Source organism: Euleptes europaea, chromosome 8, assembly GCF_029931775.1.
Source record: "Euleptes europaea isolate rEulEur1 chromosome 8, rEulEur1.hap1, whole genome shotgun sequence".
Classification (NCBI taxonomy): domain Eukaryota; kingdom Metazoa; phylum Chordata; class Lepidosauria; order Squamata; family Sphaerodactylidae; genus Euleptes; species Euleptes europaea.
In genome coordinates, this window is record NC_079319.1 from 26,320,700 (window position 1) to 26,342,584 (window position 21,885).

The following is a 21,885-nucleotide window of genomic DNA, read 5'->3' on the forward strand; positions in this document are numbered from 1 at the left end:
CCCAAATGAAGCGACAACCTGCAGAACTGGAAATAACTTATAAATTTGTATATATTTCTCTGGTGGGCCTCACTCTCAAAAGCATTTGGTTTTTCATTGAATTGATGCGTACACTAACTGATTGCATTCATGTTTAATGCTCCTGTATTTACTCAGATTTGTCATTGTATTATTAGGATTTATTTTGTATTGCTATTAGGATTTATTGTGTGTCTTGCCATTAAATGTGAGCATTCAGCTTCTTAACCATTCATCATCCTCCACCCTGGTGTATATATATCTACCCTCTTGTCAGTGTGCATCTAACATAACAGTCCACTCTGCTTATGGGTAAGGGTGATAGAATCCCTGTATCCAGCCCCTGACAATAACCTGCCTGCCATACTCTGGACCAACCAAAGTTTCTGAACAGTTTTCAAAGGCAGCCCGATGTAAAGCACAACAGTAATCTAACTTGGATGGGATCAGAACATGGTTGACAGCGGTCAGGTCCAGCTTTTCAAGGAGCCGGAGTATTTGCCGCAGCTGACACAAGGTACTATGTAGCATGGAGGACATCTGAGCCTCCAACCATAGGCCAGATTCTAGCAGACTCCCAAGCTATGCACCTGTTTCTTCAGGGGGAGTGGACCCTTCTCCAGGACAGGCTGACTTCACTGGGTCAGTATAGATACCACAATCCTGATCATCCAAACCATGGATCAAGAACATGCTACAAAGTTGGAACTCATAAGAACATCAGAAAGGCCCTGCTGGATCAGACCAAGGCCCATCAAGTCCAGCAGTCTGTTCATACAGTGGCCAACAGGTGCCTCCAGGAAGCCACAAACAAGACGAGTGCAGCAGCACCATCCTGCCTGTGTTCCACCGCACCCAAAATAATAGGCATGCTCCTCTGATACTAGAGAGAATAGGTATGCAGCATGACTAGTATCCATTCTAAGTAATACCCATGAATACCCCTCTCCTCCATGAATATGTCCTCTCCTGTCTTACAGTCCTCAAAGCTGGCAGCCATCACCACATCCTGGGGCAGGGAGTTCCACACTTTAACTATGCGTTGTGTGAAAAAATACTTCGTTTTATCTGTTTTGAATCTCTCACCCTCCAGCTTTAGCAGATGACCCCGTGTTCTAGTCTGCCTCCTCCTCACATTCCAATTGTCAGAACAAAGCATATTTGCTGCAACATCCAGACGTTAGGATGAGCAGAGCTGCAAGCACCTGTTCAAATCTCACCTGAACCATGAACTCACTAGCAGCCACTATACCCTCAGCTTCTCCTCTACAATAATAATGTCAATAATTAGTTTGATAACAGGCTGTGGACAATACATGCTGATCAATGGGAACCAGGGTAAGGCAGTGGATAGCGTGCTGACCTGGGACAGGGACTGGCTGGGTTCAAACCCCAGCTCCATCAGAAAGATTGTTAGATGGCCTTGGGCAAGTAACTCTCCCTTAGCCTAACCTATCTCACCCAGTTGTTGTAAAGCAAATCAGGCTAACCCTGTGTACCCTGAGCTCCTTGGTTTGATACAACTAGGGTTGCCAGCGCTGGGTTGAAAAATACCTGGAGCTTCTGGGGATGGAGCCTGAGGAGGGTGGGGTTTGGGGAGGGGAGGGACTTCAATGTGGTATAATGCCATAGAGTTCACCATCCTATGTGGCCATTTTCTCCAGGTGAACTGCTCTCTGTTGCCTGGAGATCAGCTGTAATAGTGGGAGATCTCCAGCCACCACCTGGAGGTTGGCAGCCCTAGATGTGTGTGTAAAGTGCCCTCAAGTCGCAGCCGACTTATGGCGACCCCTTTTTGGGGTTTTCATGGCAAGAGACTAACAGAGGTGGTTTGCCAGTGCCTTCCTCTGCACAGCAACCCTGGACTTCCTTGGTGGTCTCCCATCCAAATACTAACCAGGGCTGACCCTGCTTAGCTTCTGAGATCTGACGAGATCAGGCTAGCCTGGGCCATCCAGGCCAGGGTGGCAGCCCTAGATACAACAATGCAATCCCAAGAACACTTCCTGGGAATAAGCCCCACTGAGTACACATAAGAATTCTGAGTAGACCTGTTTAGGATTGCTTTCTTAGAATAAAGGTAAAAGGTAATCCCCTGTGCAAGCACCGGGTCATTCCTGACCCATGGGGTGATGTCACATCCCAACGTTTACTAGGCAGACTATGTTTACGGAGTGGTTTGCCAGTGCCTTCCCCAGCCATCTTCCCTTTACCCACAGCAAATTGGGTGCTCATTTTACCAGCCTTGGAAGGATGGAAGGCTGAGTCAACCTTGAGCCGGCTACCTGAAACCAACTTCCGTCGGGATTGAACTCAGGTTGTGAGCAGAGCTTTTGACTGCAGTACTGCAGCTTATCACTCTGTGCCATGGGGCTCAGTGTACCAAATGATAAAGAAATAGAAAACCCAATCTATATACGAAGGGACAGGATTTGATGCTAAAAATGGGTGGGGCTGTGACTGGCAGCATGCCAGACCACACAACAGGGCTATTTAAAAGATATCACAGATGTATTTGATATAGCCTATTTGGTGTTTTCATGAGCACAAGAATACTATACTTCACAACTGTGTTTCCTTGATTACTGTGTAATCTACACAGACTTGCAACGTCAAAAATCCATTGAAGTCAATGGGCTTAGAAAGGTGTAGCTCTGCAATGTTAGACTCTCAACACTCAGAGAAACCTTTAATTCTTGTCAAACCTCAGACATGAAAAATATGGAAGAGTTACATTTGTACATTAACAGCACTGCAGGTTTTCTAAATAAACAGCTATTATTACAGGGAAACTCTTGGAAATAATTACATTGGAAATGGACACTTTTCACCAGAACAAGGATGAGGTACAATAATTATACCGGCTGTCATTTCCAAGGGAAAAAAAAGTTTAAGAAGCCATGCAATTCTTTACTCCTTACATCATTTTTAGGTAAATATTTACCAAGATCCTTAAGGAGAGATAATGCTTCCCATGAAACGAACGCTCCACCGCCGTCATCCATGGCTCCCTGCCCTACATCCCAGCTGTCCAGATGTCCGCTGATGAGCACAACCTAAAAATATAACCAAGGGTATTTGCATGAAATAGCTGCAGTCAGAAGGCTCCGCATTAGATGACTCTCAGATTGTTTAACTCTTCTGGTGGTTTTGGTTCCTGTGTCCAAACCATGATTTCATGTTTGGGCCAATGAGATCATTACAAATTACAGTTTAGTCCCAGTGGAAAGTGATGGCATTCATATTTGGATGATCAAGAAGTTGGGCTGATTCCTCAACATGTAATATTCCTCAGCATATTTTATTTCTTATTAGCATCTGTATATAACTTAGAGCATTTTGACTAATTGAAAAGTAACTAATGCATTTACAAATAAACTAAATAACACTGAGGAACATAAGAAAAGAAATGCTGGATCACAACCAATGGCCCTTCTTGTTCAGCATCCTGTTTCCCATGGAAAACAACCATACCTTAGGGCAAGCAGTCATGGAGGTCATAGAATCATAGAGTTGGAAGGGACCACCAGGGTCATCAAGTCCAACCCCCTGCACAATGCAGGAAAGTCACAACTACCCCCCCACACCCCCAGTGACCCCTACTCCATGCCCAGAAGATGACAACAAAAACCCTCCAGGATCCCTGGCCAATCTGGCCTGGAGGAAAATTGCTTCCTGTACCCAAAGTCAGGTCAAAGCCTCCTTCCCTTCTTGCACCTCATCGACTGGTATTCAAAGGTATACTGCCTCTGAACATGAAGGTTCTATTTAGCCATCAATACTAACAGCTATAAATGAACTCATCCTCTATTAATGTGTCAAACCCCCTTCTCAAGTCATTTAAATTAGTTGACATCGTTAGATCTTGTGGCATGAATTCCATAAATTAATTTTATGGGTATTAAATAATTATTTAATAAAAATCAGCTGGCATGTATGGCCCACATTATTAATATTTTTCAGAATTAGGAGTGATGTCCAGATTGCAGCAATCGGCGGGGGGGGGGGGGGAGAAAAACAAGAAAAAACAAGAAATGGTTTCCACAGTGTGATAACACGGATCCATCTAGGCAAGTTTTTAAATAAGCAGACAGGACTCTGAAGGAGACATTAACTATCAAAAGAGTATCTCGCTGGCAAGTCTGTAAATTGGTCAACCTGTTTTCATCAAACACCGGACTCAGAAAATGTGCCTATGCCTGGAAGTGAATTATGGGATAGTTTGTAAGTGTATTGCAAAACCTGAATTTGCAGCAGAAGCAATACTTTATCCGGAGCAGTGAAAGACTATCTTGTTAATACTGTGTGATGTTCCCTGGCAACCACAGCTATGTGAGAATGGCTGATGGAGAATTACTTTTTTGTTCCTGTGAAAGAACTCGCATTACAACAGCAGGGAACTTTGAATCGAAAAGTAGTGTAATCTGTCATGGGATTAGAAATTGCCATCGTAAAGGGCGCTCGCAAATTTCCGAACGTTACACCAAGGAAGGTTAAGGTTCAGCAGATTGGGGGAGAATGGATCTGTTAAGTGACAGGCTTACCAAACTGAACTACTTCACCACAATGGCAACAAACAAAACCATAGCCTGTGATTCAAATGCAACAGCAAATGTGAGTTTGCAGTGAAAGTGTTAAGATTTCCTAGCAGGAAGGAGGAGGAAAGGGGAAGTGTGCGAGCCCGAGGATTCTTCAGGCTCATTCTCATAACACATGCAATTCAACGGTCACCCTCAAGCAGAGCTGACAGCTCTTGAAACAAATGATCCTGATACCTGGTTAGGGCCTGTAGGTAGGGTTGCCAACCCTCTGGCCTTCAATAGTTTAAGATCTAAATTTAAGGAAGCCAATAGCTTTAAGTGGAGCAAAGGTTCGTAGGGCTGCCAACCTCCAGGTACTAACTGGAGATCTCTTGCAAATCTAACTGACCTCCAGCCAATAGAGATCATTTCACCTGGAGAAAATGGCTGCTTTGGCAACTGGACTCTATGGCATTGAAGTCCCTCCCTTCCCCAAACCCCACTCTCCTCAGGCTCTACCCCAAAAGCCTCCCACTGGTGGCAAAGAGGGACCTGGCAACCCTACCTGGAGGTCAAACTAGGGCTGGGGGGCCGTGGGCAGACAGTGCCCGATGGCCCCCTCCCTGCCACTGTACCCCCCTTTCATGCCCACCTCTCCATGTGTCTTCCCACTCCCACTCACTTGCTGATGTTCCCAGATGCCTACACTGCAGGCGCAGTGCTGCTGCTATACATCATCTACATGGCAGGTGCTTAGCAACATAGGGAACGTGAGTGACAGGAAGGTTCACAAAGGACAGGGTTACCAACCTTCAGGACAGCACTATCTTATATTTGGTTTTCCAGTTCAACCTCCAGCTACTAGCTGGAGATCTCCTGCTATTACAACTGACCTCCAGCTAATAGAGATCAGTTCACCTGAAGAAAATGGCCGCTTTGGCAATTGGACTCTAGGGCATTGAAGTCCCTCCCTTCCTCAAACTCCACCCTCCTCAGGCTCCGCCCCCAAAACCTCCCACCAGTGGTGAAGAGGGGCCTGGCAACCCTAGCAAAGGAAGGGTATGAGGGCAGGTAGCGGGGGAGGCACATGGGTGAGGGCAGCAGTAGCCCCTGCTAGAAGCCCTGGCTTTCAGCAGCTGCCTCACCTCAGGGTATGCTGATGCTAGCCCCGAGTCAAACTCCTGAATCAAAGGGGGGTGTAGCCAAGAGCAATGGGGTGGTGGCAGGATTTAGGATTGCCAACCTCCAGGTGATGGCTGGAGAGCTCCTGGGATTGCAACTGATCTCCAGGTGACAGAGATCAGTTGGTTCTCCTGGAGAAAATGGTCACTTTGGAAGGTGGACTTCATTTGCATTATACCCCATTGAAGTCCATCTCCTCCCCAAACCCCACCCTCTTTATGCTCCACCCCCGCAAATCTCCAGGTATTTCCCAACCCGGAGCTGGCAACCCTAGCAGGACTGCACACAGAGACAAGTGAAAATGACATTTATTCGTGTACTTATATAATTGGTATTGGTATTGACCTTCAAAGCCCTAAACAGTCTGGGACCTTCGTACCTGCGGGACCGCCTCTCCCAATATACCCCTCAGAGAGCACTATACTCTTCTGGTGACAACTTGTTGGTAATCCCTGGCCCTAAGATTGTGCGGCTGTCCTCAACTAAGGCCAGGGCTTTTTTGGTCCTGGCCCCAGCCTGGTGGAACTCTCTTTTTGGGACCACCTAGCAGAAACCCAGACATAGACTTATACCCAGGCAGATTGGTTCAGCAAGGCCAGGTTAGCTCAGTATTGTCTACTCTGACCAGCAGCCACTGTACAGTGATTCAGGCAGAGAAATGTCTTTCTGATCACCTGCTCCCTGAGATCTTTTAACTGGAGATCAATCTGTCTAGTGGCTTTCTTCCAGGAGCTCACAGCAGTGTGCATGGCTCCCCCACCCCCCATTCTGCCCTCATAACTACAGAAAGCCAACAATCTTCCCCATGCTCTCTCATCACCATATTCTGCTCATCACATTACATTTCACACTTATTATATGCAAGCCTAGGGTAGCCAATCTCCAGGTGGTGGCAGAAGATCTCCTGCTATTACAACTGATCTCCAGCCGACAGAGATCAGTTCCCCTGGAGAAAATGGCCGCTTTGGCAATTGGACTCTAGAGCATTGAAGTCCCTCCCCTCCCCAAACCCCACCACCTGAGGCTCCGCCCAAAAAACCTCCCGCTGGTGGCGAAGAGGGACTTGGCAACCCTAGGCAAGCCTGGAAATCATAGCCAATAATCCTACAGCAACTATGGGATTCCCGGAAATATTACTCACACCTGGTATTCCAGGTTTCTCACAGTATTTGAGTGCTGAATTGAAAGACTCTTCCTTCAGGGAATCCTTTCTATCTCAACTACCTGCATTTTCAAAAGGATTGTGAAGACTGCTGTAGATCACACAATAAGATCTGCCACCCTATATGAATGTGGCTTAATTTAAGCAGAAGAATATGCACCGCTGGCAGGACAGAACAATTTACATCTGCTACTTTGCACATGGCCAGCAGTTAACCTAGCCTCGACACATACAAAGGGGCTATGCAAACAACACTGGCAAACCTGCACAGTGCCTGCCTGGCATGCTAACACTGTACATGTACATATTCCATACCTGATGTGCTAACATTGCATGCGTAATGGCTGAGAACCTAGTTTAGATAACATGGTGGGTCATATGTTCCATCACGCAAGCAAGTTCTTCTGCCCTACCAGTATCATGTTGAAATCAGGCCGAAGAGTGCAGTGCACTTAGAGCTCAGTGCACTTAGAGCTCAGCATTCCCCTTTGACTGTACTTTGCAGGAGAAACTCATTAGGAGCTGGCTAAGTTACTGAAGCCTTTTTGCTCTGGTAGCCCCCAAAGAGCAATGATTTATGCCCACACTCAAACCCACCTAGGGTTGTCAAGCCCACCTGGAGATCTCCTGCTATTACAACTGCTCTCCAGCTGACAGAGATCAGTTCACCTGGAGAAAATGGCTGCTTTGGCAATTGGACTCTACGGCATTGAAGTCAATCCCCTCCCCAAACCCTGCCCTCCTCAGGCTCTGCCCAAAAAACTTCCCACCGATGGCGAAGAGGGACCTGGCAACCTTAGAGGTCATACTTCAAGATTAATTCTCCAGACATTATAAGGAAATCATCAAATGTATCTCATGCATTCCAATATGGCATGAATAAGTAATGGTACTGACCCACGCACGTTTGCATTTTATTTATATTTAAGGTACCAAGGAACCACCGACATGTGCATTCCAGATCATGTTTTGTATTTAAGGGTATTTAAGGATTAGAGCTATTTTGAAGCAGCAGTTCCATGTGAGCCTTGGGTTTTTTACTACAGTTTCACAGCTAAATGACTGCCTTTCTGCCTCTGAATCCTTATTGGGATAACAGCAGAAGAGAAATTAAAAGCCGGGTACATTTCAAATGCACGATGACTAATTCAATTTCCTGGCAGGCCAGCATTATGACGGTTATCAAACACTTGTCAGTCATGTGCTCAATTCATTTCTCATCGGGACAAGCTGTGTTTAATTTAAAAAACACCAAGGAAACCAATCAGAGGGATTCTTCACCCTCCCACTCACATATGTCCATAGGCGCATTAGGGAGTGCTCCTTTTCTCAAGTCAGAATGACCTAACCCTTCCGAAAGCTCCCACTCCATACTTCTTCACATACTCAAGTGTTCACTGTTAGACCTCAGATGTGCATGTTGGTATGTTAAGTAAAACTTCATGGTATTTCAAAACAGGACAATCTGCTTTTTACCACAATCCACACACTATCCTTAAATGTGTTTATCACCCATTAGAGACAGGCTGCTTATGGCTCTTAAACGCCAACCTCCTTTTAAACAGCTCTGTCGTGCAGCCCAACAGAATGAAAAGCCTGAAATTCAGTTGCAAAAAGGACCTATTTATATATTCTCTGAGCAGGGACAGTCCCTGTTTTCTTTTTTAAATATATTTTTTATTTTTTAAAAAAATGAAGGATAAACATAAAAAAGAAGGTTGGGGGATGGGGGTTACAGGGATGCTTCACAAATCTTATCTACTGTACAATTATTATGGGGTAACAAATGGAAATAATAAATAAATAAATAAATAAATAAATAAATAAATAAAATCGACAAAAGTATGCATGTCGAATCATAGAATTGGCAGGGACCACCAGTAAGAAATGTAGGCATTTCTTACTCCTTGCTCTTGGTAAATCACTGTTCCATTCTGGTCCCTTTTTCTGACTATTGAACACATGAACACATGAGGCTGCCTTATACTGAATCAGAGCCTTGGTCCATCAAAGTCAGTATTGTCTACTCAGACTGTCAGCGGCTCTCCAGGGTCTCAGGCAGAGGTTTTTCACATCACCTACTTGCCTGGTCCCTTTAACTGAAGATGCCAGGGATTGAACCTGGGACCTGCATGCCACTGAGCTATGCCCTTCCCCGTATTAGAGAATGGCTTGCTAAAACATTTCGTGTGAATTGCTGGAGTTATCATGAATCACAGCCATCCTGTGTCCAGTGCCCATATAGGAACACTTGCTTGTTCAAATGGTACCTTCCCACACGTGCAGCACAGTCCTGAGCTTCTGCGGTACTTTCCCTAACAACGTATCACCTCCATCCTGGGTATTTGATCTCCATCTCTCTGGCAAGATGTGAGAACAGATCTCTCTCCTTTAGTAAGCTTCACAAGTTAAATATATATATATTGCCAGCCTGGAACTTAGTACTATAAAACTTTAAAATCTAGAAAGTATGGAAATATACTTTGGAAAGAGAAGCTGTTTTAAAAGTTGATGTTCAAATGAAAGATTGCAGGACTTTAGGCATGAAGAATATTTTGTTGCATTCGAAATAGTTCTCTCTTCCATTACCTTTATTCCAAATAGCTCATCACTTAGCAGCTTCTAATTAGTGGCATTTATCATTAATGTATTGCTAATATCTCAGTCTGGTGCCAAACTGTGACATTTCCACTTTATTTCAAGATTAATATTTAGGGAATGTGTATTCCCATTCTCCCCCTCCCCAGCAAACTGCATTGGATTGGGGATGATGAGAGATTTAAGTGTATTCATACCTATGTACAGTTGCAAAAAAATCAGTGTTTACTAAGCAAAAATTTATAAAAAATTAAAGTTCCATTTCCAGGAGGATGAATCATGTGTGGATTGATACAATTCCATTTGGGGGAGGGGGGAAGGAGCTTCTCTCTCTGTGTTGTGTTGGTTCACAGACTCTTTGAATATTGAAACCTACATCTTAGGAGTAAGGGATTTTAGATTTTACAGCATTAAACTAAATAAGATGCTGGGAGATCTAGGAAAGGATATCTTCAGCATGTTTTCATTGGTAAATTGAAGCTGCAAAGGCTCAAGCGGAGGAATTTAGCCCTTCCTTACACACTGTTTTCCTGACCTCAAATGTCCTTCTGGACCTCATATTTGCACTGTTGGGGGAATCGTTTTGTTTTCTATATGTTATCCCCAATGGGGCACACCAACTTTGGGAATCTGTTTAAAATGGGAACACAGCATGTGGAAAGGGTTCAACTCTACTCCATTTTGTTGTGGCCTGTTCCAACTTGGCGGGAGGTCCCATTGACCCGTTTATCAATAAACACTGTTCAGAAGAAGAAGAGGAGTTGGTTTTTATATGCCAGCTTTCTCTACCACTTAAGGGAGACTCAAACTGGCTTACAATCACCTTCCCTTCCCCTCCCCACAACAGAGACCCTGTGAGGTAGGTGGGGCTGAGAGATCTCTTAATAGAACTGTAACTTGCCGAAGGTCACCCAGCAGGCTTCATGTGGAGGAGTGGGCAAACAAATCCAGTTCACCAGATTCGTAGGGAAACAAATCCAGGTCACCAGATTAGCCTCCGCTGTTCATGTGGAGGAGTGGGAAATCAAACCTGGTCCTCCAGATCAGAGTCCACCGCTCTTAACCACTATACCATGCTGGCTCAGAAGAGCCATTCATGGATCCCTCAGCACCTCATATACTTTGGGCCTAATTAGGTCTGTCAAGAATGTACAATGGAGATTTTTTTTTAATCACAGAAGAGAGGCTTGCTTAAACATTTTTTCCTGCTTTTGAACATTATTGTATCTGTTGGACTACAAATTGGTTAAGACAGCCAGACTGATAATTTGAGATGCACTGCTAATGCCCATGAAATCTAATCAAAAGTTTATAGGGTCACTGAGTATGGAGATTAAAGTGGAGGATGGGGAGATAATTGGTAAAAAATTTCTTGAGGCTATAACATAAAATCCCACAAAAAGCTGAAGATGGGGAGGGGGCTCTGCCTCCTCTTCTGAGGCTAGTCCAGATTGTTCCTTCACAGCTTGTACAGCACTGGGCAGCTTCCCTGGACATGCCTCTAGGCCTTCTTTAAGGACTGCCTGACCCAGCTAGAGGGCAGAAATATAAAAATGTTTTTATAAGGGAGGATATTTTTAAAAAATCAACCAAAAATTAGGTGATCTTCAGCCAGAGTTAGCTGATTGGTTTGGGCTCAAGTCTCAAAATAATTAACAGATGTAAAGAGCAACATTGACTGAACAGGGAACGTTGACTTAAGCAGCCAACAAAAATCAGTTGTTTCCCTCTCTGCATCCCCTTTCTCTCTTCCCACTTCCAATAGAGCCAGTGTGGCCTGATTTAAACATGAAACAGGTGAAAGGAAAGCATTTTCCCTTGGGATTTTGCACTCATACAACTTCTCTTTTAAACAGGACAACTACACTTCCTATGCAGTTTGGTCATCCAAATTGCCACTGGAAATTCTTATTTTTGAAGAACCATCCAATTAAGTTCTCTCAGTCCTTCTGAAGTTCTTAATTCTGTAAGTCTACCAGGAATAGAAAGGGCAAAAGATAAACAAGAATTTCAGTTAGAGTTTCAAGTGCAGAGAGTGGAAGAAAATCCAAACTGGTCTGGCAGGTAGTGCACAGTTGTGACCTCAATGAAAGTGAGGACCCAGGTTTTTATCTGCTTTTGCAATGTTTGGTTCATTCTGTTTTTACTCATAATCCAGCTCCTCCCTGCCCATTGCGTAGGGTTGCCAGGTCCCTCTTTGCTACCGGCGGGAGATTTTTGGGGTGGAGCCTGAGGAGGGCAGGGTTTGGGGAGGGGGGGACTTCAATGCCATAGAGTTCAATTGCCAAAGCGGCCATTTTTCTCCAGGTGATCTGATCTCTATCAGCAGGAGATCAGTTGAATTAGCAGGAGATCTCCTGCTACTACCTGGCAGTTGGCAACCCTACCATTGCGTTCCCATGTTTCCCCTCATCTTTCCTTATTATTTTCAAGAGTGGATTTGTAGTGATATTTTCCCTTAATGAGAGCCAGCATGGTGTAGTAGTTAAGAGCGGTGGTTTGGAGCGGTGGACTCTGATCTGGAGAACCGGGTTTAATCCCCCACTCCTCCACATGAACGGTGGATGCTAATCTGGTGAACTGGGTTGGTTTCCCCACTCCTCCACATGAAGCCAGCTGGGTGACTTTGGGCCAGTCACAGCTCTTAGAGCTCTCTCAGCCCCACCTACCTCACAGGGTGACTGTTGTGGGTAGGGGAAGGTGACTGTAAGCCAGTTTGATTCTTCCTTAAGTGATAAAGTTTGCATATAAAAACCAACTCTTCTTCTTTAAATGCAGTTGCATACAAAAATCAAAGCCAAATATGAATGTACAGAATATTACTATGAGTTTTAATGTACACTCCTCAAGTTATAGTAAAAAAGTAGTCTTGATTTCTTTTGTGTGCAAGATCAGGCTTTATGCATCTCCCCTATCTTAAGTGTGGTTTGTCTTGTCAATACTGACAACACTGTTTACCTCTTGGAAGCAGAAGGGGGATGGGGGTGTCTGGATCACCCCATAGACATGTAGAAATGATATCTTGGGTCATATATTCAAGGATCATATATTCATATATTCATAGGTAGGAGCACACACGTCTCCCCTAGGGTGCTCGGGTCTAGGCATCTCCCCCCTTCCACCTGCCTTCTAGTCCCAAAATGCAGGAACTCAATCCATTAATGGTGGTCTATGAGCTTGCCTGATGAAGCCATTTCTTGATCATCACCAACTATAACTAAGTGGGTTCACTCTCATGAATTAGACTTATAACTAAGGGGTAATACCAAACTGAAAACAGAAAATCACAAAACTAACAAGATAAAATAGGATGGACACCCTTTCTTTTATGTGCAGTTGTGTGCACAGGAGGTCATCTCCAGAGGCTAAGTGGAACCCTCTTCCCACCCTCCCACTTTTAATACTGCATGATGGAGTGGAACATGGCAGCTTAACTTGTTAGCCACATTCTATATATCCACTTCCCTGCTCTTCATTATGGCTGTTGATGTAGGGTACTCAATCATGTCTTGAAATTAATTTGGCTAACAATTACATTTGTACACCTCACTCCTCCTAGAAGGCCAGAATGGTTTGGACTGTGGAGACTTGGGTACAAATCCCTGCTCAGCCACGAAGCTCACCAGGTGACCTCAAGTCAGCCACACGCTTTCAGCTTCCTCTACTTCACTGGGTTGCAGTGAGGGTTAAAGCAAGAAAGGGACCTACCTGGAGGAGGAGCAGGATAAAAATGTGATAGGGGCAGGGATGCAGACACTTATTTCATTTCATGCTTGTGCTATGTGGCAGATGTGCCCTTGCTTTGGTGCCCTCAACATTACAACATCTTTAGCCCAAGAGGATAGGGACCAGGGAGTGTACCATCTGCAAATACCCTTGCCAATGGAACTACACTTGGAACTAGCACTTGGCACCTCCCTGCTTCCAGATAGTTCTTTAGGGGACATGCAACTTATTTTGGAAATAATGCTTGAGAGGTATTTTGCTATGAACCGCTTTGAAGATTTGATGGTCAAAAAGCAGAATATAATATGTACATGTAGGGATACAAAATAAAGCTGAGATATAATTCTTCGCATATGGCTACTCAGCTCCCGTGGCTGAGTGGGATTTGTGCCCAAGTCTCCCCTAATACTTACTATGCAGCACACCTTATGGGCTTAAAAGTACTGGGAATGATAACTTATAGTTACCTCTATCTTATCCTCAGTTATTATAAAAAAACAACAATCCACTGTGCTTACGCTTCCAGAAAATCCAGCTTTGCAACAGTCCGCATCTTACTCCTTCCTACCCTGCCATACACTAGAACTTGACAATTTACCATTTTTATTCCTATTTTTCTTTCATTTCCAGCCCTGCATGTATCACTGAATCAGTGCAGCTCCTTCCAGTAGATCATTAAGTGATGTGATTAGCATCTCTCAAGGATGATTCCCTCCTTCCATCTTCTTCTCAGCAGGAATAAATTTATAAACTTAAAATGAAGTAATTTGTGTACACTGAATTTTGCATTTTACTATATGCATGGAAGTGAATAGATATTAGCACATCTTCTCCTTTAACAACTGGCAGAAGAATCTAGAAGATAACATTCATTTGTCTGAATATAAGGAAATCCAGGGAATTATGAGTAGTTAAATCCTCAAAATTTGTACTTAATTTCATGCTACCCAAATCTGTGCTGATATGAACCCAGGTCCGAAAAATTACTAAAAAGCCAGGGACGGGAATTGTGTAAATATTTTGAGGTACAGATATTGGGTCTGGTGATCTATACCTATCAAAACAGTCAAGTCTTTACTCCTCATCAAAAGACAGTGATAAAGACAGGCAAGCCTATCTTGGGAGGGCATTCCACAACCTGGTAATCTAAACTAGCAGGCTTCTATCATGCAGCTACTTCACCACCAAGTGGAAGGAGGTTCCACCAAGCAGATCTTCTAATGCTGACCTGAGCTCTTCAGCAGGTTTATATTGGAGGAGATGGTCCTTGAGAGTTCCTGGTCCCAGACCACGGAGGGCTTTAAAGGTCTGAACCAGCACTCTGATTTAAAATCAGAACTGAATAAGCACCCAGTCAAGATTAAATAATATTGGAATGATATGCTCCACATAAGGGGAGGAAAGGTGGCATGGTATAGCCCAATTTCATCAGATCTCAGAAGCTAAGAAGGGCCCATACTTATATGGAAGACCACCAAGAAAGCCCATCACAATATGTTGGCTATGACTTAACAGCACGTACATATGCTCCCCATAACACACTAATTAACAAACCACTGTGCTCTGAATCAACTAGAATCTCCAAACACTCTTCAAAGACAGCCCTACACAGAATGTATTATAATAATCTAAACTGGATGCTATTAAAGGTATATGTGTGGACTCCCTTTCATTCTGGATCCCTAATCAAGTAGACAGAACCCTGAGGACCACAAATGAATCCATCAGTTTACTGGGGGTGAGCACAGTTTTTATTCTGATAAGACCTTTGCCTTCCTCCTGAAAAGAAAGGGGGGAGATGGGGCAGTTTCCCCAAACTCTCAACAAATTTATGGTTGATGGTTTGCGTTTGTTAAAATAAAATTGTGTTGTTGTTTTTTTTTAAAAAAACTTTAGAAAGCACTGATCAGTAATAAGGTGTATGTGTGTGTATTCCTGAAGGAGAAACAACTCCAGAAAGTTATACTGAGGTCGGTTTTGGTAGCACTAATATGATAAATGATTAAAGAACTCGATGGCCAACAGTGAACAGGCTAACTGAAATTTTTTGCTTCTTATTAAAGAAAGACATCTGGGAATAAAATAGAACAAGAGTACAGCCCAGGTCAGCCAATTCAGGCAGCTTGTTGAAACAGCCTTCATTGTGTTTCCTGCTGTATATAAAAGGTAGAGGGCTATACTGTCCTAAGAGTGATTTATTATCTACATTCCATGAGGCCAATTAGCAGGCAGGAGGGTATTCTCTGACCAGTGGTGAGTAGCAGCAAATAGGATGTTCCTTTATATTCTATTAGTGCATTTCCTTTCGCCCTCTAAGAGGTCAACAGAAAACCAGGCACTTTGCTTCCAAGGCATATAAAAGCCAAATAAGTCCTCCCCCCTCCCCCCGCCACCACAGAGGCTGAATACTGAATCACCCTGCCGACAGACAAAATGAGAAGCTGAAAAGCAGAGCCGGCAGGCACACAAAACCTGCTTTAAGTAACCGGGTACAGTTTTGGAAGCACATTTGGTAATTTGTGGATGGCTCTTGAGATCTCTTCCTATAGGTCTGTGCAAACTCAAGAAGTGAAAAAGACTAAAATATATTTGGAATCAATGCAAGAACTTAAAAAAAAATACAAATGAAATTTTCCCAGGAAATAGTTTTACACAAGTCTCCAATTCTTAAACCACAGGTATTGGGGTGTAACCTACATAAATCATACAAACTTGTCTACATTTACTTAATTCTCCTAATTTATTCTGCTGCAGTGGCTACACAGGGCACTAAATCACGCTTAGAACCCATTTATGCAACAATCAGAAACAGCTTTTTTCATACACCATTCCAGGGACACTAGGGTTGCCAACCTCCAGGTGGTGGCAGGAGATCTCCTGCTATTACAACTGATCTCCAGCCGATAGAGATCAGTTCACCAGGAGAAAATGGCAGCTTTGGCAATTGGACTCTATGGCATTGAAGTCCCTCCCCTCCCCTAACCCTGCCCTCCTCAGGCTTCACCCCCAAAACCTCCACCGGTGATGAAGAGGGACCTGGCAATCCTATGAGACATTGAATGTATGTGTGTGGGGGCAAGGGAAGTGGTATCACCGTAGCAAGCTCTGCCCCTGAATTATGTGGGATCACTTGAAGGCGTGTAGAGGTCATGCACAGAGCTCTTGCCCCATAACTTGGAATCCTGATTCTTCAGGTGCCTATATACACACATGATCTTTTCACACCTGCAATGGAATTATGTAAGTTGGGGGTTATGTTATTATCACTGATCCCAGATGATGATCATGAGATCCCAGAAACGAGCAATGGCATTTTATTGCTTTATATAAACATCTCTTTTTATTTTTAGAAATGCCAATGCTATACACAGGGCAATTCAGTTACATCACTTGATGCTCTCCACTTCCAGGACTCCTAAATAGTTAAATTGTGGAACTCCCTGCCCCAGGATGTGGTGACAGCTGCCATCTTGGAAGGCTTTAAGAGGGGAGTGGACATGTTCATGAAGGAGAGGGGTATTCATGCTACTAGTCAAAATGGATACTAGTCATAATGCATACCTATTCTCTACAGGATCAGAGGAGCATGCCTATTATATTGGTTGCTGTGGAACACAAGCAGGATAATGCTGATGCAGTCGTCTTGTTTGGGGGCTTCCTAGAGGCACCTGGTTGGCCACTGTGTGAACAGACTGCTGGACATGATGGACCTTGGTCTGATCCAGCATAGCCTTTCTTATGTTCTTTAATCCCAGTGGCAATGAGGAAGGGTATTCTGTGGAGGGAGAGTTCCATCATCACCCAATGATTAGGGCTGAAGCTACCCACAGAAGGAACTCTGGCTGGTTGCCAGCACTGAACCTGCCTGGTATTGAAAATAGCTTCAGGCACTAAATTTTGATGTGTTCTCTCAAATTATCCCTTGTTCCTGGACTCCCTCCCCAAAAAACGCCCCCAGGCTGTTGTATTTTATCATCAGTGGCTTGTATCTGAGCCTTTTCCGTTGGAGGAAGTCTCCATAGGCAAGAGAAAGGCTTCAAACTCAGCTGAGCAGAGTGATTGGATACATTGCATTCTTTTTTTACCCTTTTTTCTATCCACATATAAGAGTTTACCTCAATGTCATTCAGCATTTTTTGCATTTTGGCTGGAGAATGAATGCAGTTTCATGACTGAGGTTTTTTTCTTTCTTCTTCTTTTTTTATAGTTAACAGATCTTATCAATTCACTAGAAACCCAACCCAAGAAGTAAAGCATCTGCTGGTAAACCAGGATTCTGAAATTACACTTTCATTAAGTTTTTTTTTTTTTAACTGACAGGGAATGTAATGCTGAAACAAACAAATCACGGAGAAGTCAAAACAAATACTTTCCGTCGATTCATTTCTCTGACAGCTTTCGCTGGTGGACTGCAATTCCCTCCCCCTTCAAGAATTTCAGAGCAGGAATCCCATGTTGCGAACAGCTTCCAGGCGCACGAACAAAGTGAAGCAGGCTCTTTTTTTTTAAGGGCAAGCCTCAAGTCAGTGATGTGGAGAGCCTTGGCACTGTTACAAAGGACAGGCAGAATGGGTGCAGTCTAAACAGAGATGGCTGTTTAGTTTCTGTTCCGGAACTGCTGAGCGTAGAAGTAAACTGTACGGATCTTGTTTGCTTGCTATGAGTATCGTAAATACCAAAGGCCTGGTTAAGAGGGCCCCCAACTTCTTTCATCTGCTGAAGAAAAGTAATATAGAAAGGACACTCAGTTACAACTGGTGTTTAAAACATGGCCCACACTGGCAAAAGGGCATGCGCCGTGATGGCACACAAAAGCTTAAATTTTATTTTGTTTTTGACACAACTGAGATACAACAGCAGGAAATTGAGGGTTCCTACATTGCCCATTTGGCTCGCCAGTCACTGTAGACATCAGTGCTAGGGCTGCCAACCTCCAGGTGGTCTCCAGATCTCCAGCTATCACAACTGATCTCCAGGCGACAGAGATCAATTCACCTGGAGAAAATATCTGCTTTGGAAGTGTCAGACTCAGGTGTTTGTCCTTAGCAACCTTCAAGCAAAACCCATCAGGCAAAGGCTCTGAAGCAGTTTAGGCTTTATTAGGAGCAAAATTAGACAAAGTAAGAAGCTGGCTCCTCCTGGGCATACAAAGCTATTAATGAGGAATCAAGGCAAGGGTGCATGGTTAAAATGCAAGGCAGACTTCAAAGATGGATAGAAAAAAGGTACACAGGCAGCTACAAACCATGATAAGCTTTCTCAGGGTAGGCAGGCATAACATGGCTATGCAGCTGGGGTGATTGTGGTAAACAGGGTAGGCATACCATACTGAGCATAGAACGCAGGATACTGATACTGTACAAAGGCATGAGAACCAGGAGCATGTGACCAGAGCCTCGACTCCGAGCCAAACCCTGGCCTGCTCGGAGCAAGAGCCTGTGAGGAGCGATGTCAGGCTAAGGACGAGAGGCCGGACCTGACAGGAAGGTAGACTCTGTGGCATTATGCCCCACTGAAGTCCATTTCCTCCCCTCCCCAAACCCCACCCTCCTAGGGCTCCACCCCCCAAATCTCCAGGTATTTCCCAACCCAGAGTTGGCAACCCTACACCAGTGCTATCATATACAGGGATCACTTATTCTAGGATTCCTGAAATCGGCGATTCTGAACGAAGTGCTAAGGCCCCCAATGATGGTGTTTCCTTTTTCAGACAAAAAAATCCAAAAGAATTTCAAGGGAATCTGAAGTGTTTCTTTAAGACAAGGGAAAATTGGGTGTATGTGTGTGTGTGTGGGGGTATTACCCACACCCCTAGTCCCCTATAGCTGGAAACGCAGTTGCCACACATTGCTAGTCTTGTAATTTGGATGCTATTCTAACAAAAAAAATCTGAATAATATCAAAGGTCGTCAACAAAGGTTTGGAAAATTCTAGTGAATTTTCTCAGAGGGAGTTCTGAACAGCACAGTCACTATGTTTTTGGTAATCCAACATCGCATAAGGGGAGATCATACCATGCATGATTCTTTCATAAAGTGTGGTCGCCATTTTGTGTGACCAGGGCAATACATCTGTTTTCCTGCTCTGATCAGAAACCCAGATTTTTGAGGGTATGCATTCATGTATACTGAACTTGGAAAATGTGTGCACTGTCCTATTGAACAAAAATGGCAGGCAGCATATTGGGAGAATTGGAGCACCAAAAGGGCTCATATCCATCTGCATATCCATCTGCATTTAACCTAGACAAATTTGGGACAATAGTAACAGCTGCTGGGTAATCAGAACCCTTTCCAAGTATTAAAAAAGGGGAATATATTTATAGGTGTTTTTTTTTAAAGTAATATGCTGTCGACAGGATAGACCAGGGGTGTCAAACATAAGGCCTGAGGGCTGGATCAGGCCCCCTGAGAGCTCTTATCTGGCCCGCGAGCCAGCTGAGGCAGCCACCCCCCACTCTCGATCTGGGTTAGAGAGGCATGGCCCGGCCCAACCAAGAGATGTTTATGTCATATCCAGCCCTCGTAACAATTGAGTTCAACACCCCGGGATAGACAGTGTACATAGATGTGTATATGTGTGTAAAATCAGCCAGGATCAAATTGACCCGGGCTGGGGGGAAACTGTACGCATTAGCTTGAAAAGCAGGGACGAAACTGTGCGCAAATCCATCCATGTAAACAGAAAGTGTGGGAGATGTGCACAGTTCCTGTTTAATTGAACCCCCCCCCCCCCCGGTGATTGGTTGTTTCCCAGGGCAGGGAAGGCCCTCATTGGCCAACTTGAAACGACCAATTACCGGGGGCATGGGGTGTGTGCCAAACTAAACAGGAACTTCATGTCTTCTGCACTTTCTGTTTACATGGACCGATTGGCACAGTTTCATCCCTGCTTTTCAAGGTAATGCGTACAGTTTCCTCCCCAGCCCGGGTCAATTTGATCCTGGCTGAAACGGGGAATAAAGTGTGTTAAGGGACCATGCATTTCGGCAATCTGGACAGAACTGGCTGGGCCTGCCCTTCTTGATCACTCATGCTGCTGCATCTTAGCTTTTACATCCAGTCCAAAATATCAACTTAAAAACATAAAACACAGCCTCGCTTTAAAAAATAAGCCTACAAGATTAATGAGACAAATAAAAGCTGCATTACTAATTGCTAATTCCTTGGAAAGCAATAATGTGCCGGGATTTAGCAGAGGGTTGTACAGGCAAAAATAATTATCAATGTGCTACTAAACCGGCAATTCATCATCCTTCCCAGCCCAGAAGCTACATTACGTCACCGAAATTGCAGTGAATAAATTCTCTCAAGGATCTCTAGAAATGGAGTGTGGGTCTATTTTACAACACAGAGAACAAGAAGCAAGTGTTAGGATCCCACATTGAGTTCACAGGTTTACAATGTATGGATATCACTACAGTATTCAATTTTATCCCGGTCACCTTCCAAGGAGATCCAGATGGCTTAATAAAGTTTCCTCCTTCCAATTTTATCCTTTATTTCAGGCAGTTACTCTTGCTGAAAACCCACTTTCATTATGGAATGTTATTTGCAAATGATACATAATAGATTTGCAAATGATACATAATAGATCAAGGTAATTGTGATTAATGTTAGTAATAAATGTGCTTGAGCAGCAATATTTTGGGAGTTCTCTTATGCCATATGAAAATGCTGAGCTCTTTCTCTTTCAAAAACATCCAACCTGCTAAGAATTCAGGCCTGGCTATCTTAGTCTTGCCCTGTGTTTTTGAAAGTGAAGTGTGACCTGCATATCACTGGCAAGCTATTATCTTTCATCTTTTGAAGTTATATTCCAATTCTGCAAGAGTAGATTAAAACTGATAACCGGATTCAAGAGCTGTTGATCCTTTGACTTTGAAGTTGGAGAGCTTGCCAGAGAACCCATTTAATCTAATAGTATAGAGATTGGGCCGGTCAAGAGAACATCCCAAAAGCATCACACAGAATAGATAATTTTGAGATACTTGTACTTCAGATCTGTGGCACAAACTGGTGGGTCAAAGGAGTGCGCGATCATGAGACAGAGAACAATATATTCAGATGCTTTACAACGCTCTGTCAGATTTTTAAAAACTGAATTTGGGAATATTATCCAACATCTGGGCTTGGGTGAAAAATAGTTTGAAGGATTTATGATGTTGATTTTTCAATTTAAGAAAGAAATTACAAATTCCTTAATTTAATTCCTTAAAAAAGAAACTACAAATTCCAGCTGGTTCAAGAACCTCAGATTAATTGCCTGGCATCCACTTTTAAGAAAACAGTATCTATTCCTTTTAAAAGTACAATTTAAAATAGCATTTTCATCAGGTTGCAACGACATTTTATATTCACGTCTGGCAGTCTGAAATATTCTTAGGGTGCACGTGTGAAGATATTTCAGGAAAAGTAGGTTCCAATGCTCCTGTGAGTTGAAGGCAGGCTGAAAATAAACCCAGGCTCACTTCAAAGATCCTGGATTATCTTAGTAAAAGTTGTGTAGACTTCTCCTTCCAATCAAAAATCTGAATATCCATGCATAATAGGAATCATGCCTATGGATGCAAAATTTTATTTTGGAAGTAAACACTGCCCAGATAGTCTCAACGTTTTTCCCATATTCATGTGCTGGACACCACAACCAGCACTCATTGTTCAGGTTTATTTCATGGTT

The 21,885-nt window shown here is 43.6% G+C and overlaps 1 protein-coding gene across 1 annotated transcript in view; it reads right to left on the reverse strand.

The window, feature by feature from the left end:
• CPQ (carboxypeptidase Q) overlaps positions 1 to 21,885 on the reverse strand; it is a 167,270-nt gene that overhangs the window by 72,958 nt on the left and 72,427 nt on the right. The window contains exon 4 of the mRNA XM_056854402.1: positions 2,963 to 3,074. Coding sequence (XP_056710380.1) covers positions 2,963 to 3,074 — 112 coding nt within the window. The remainder of the gene's footprint in view (positions 1 to 2,962; positions 3,075 to 21,885) is intronic.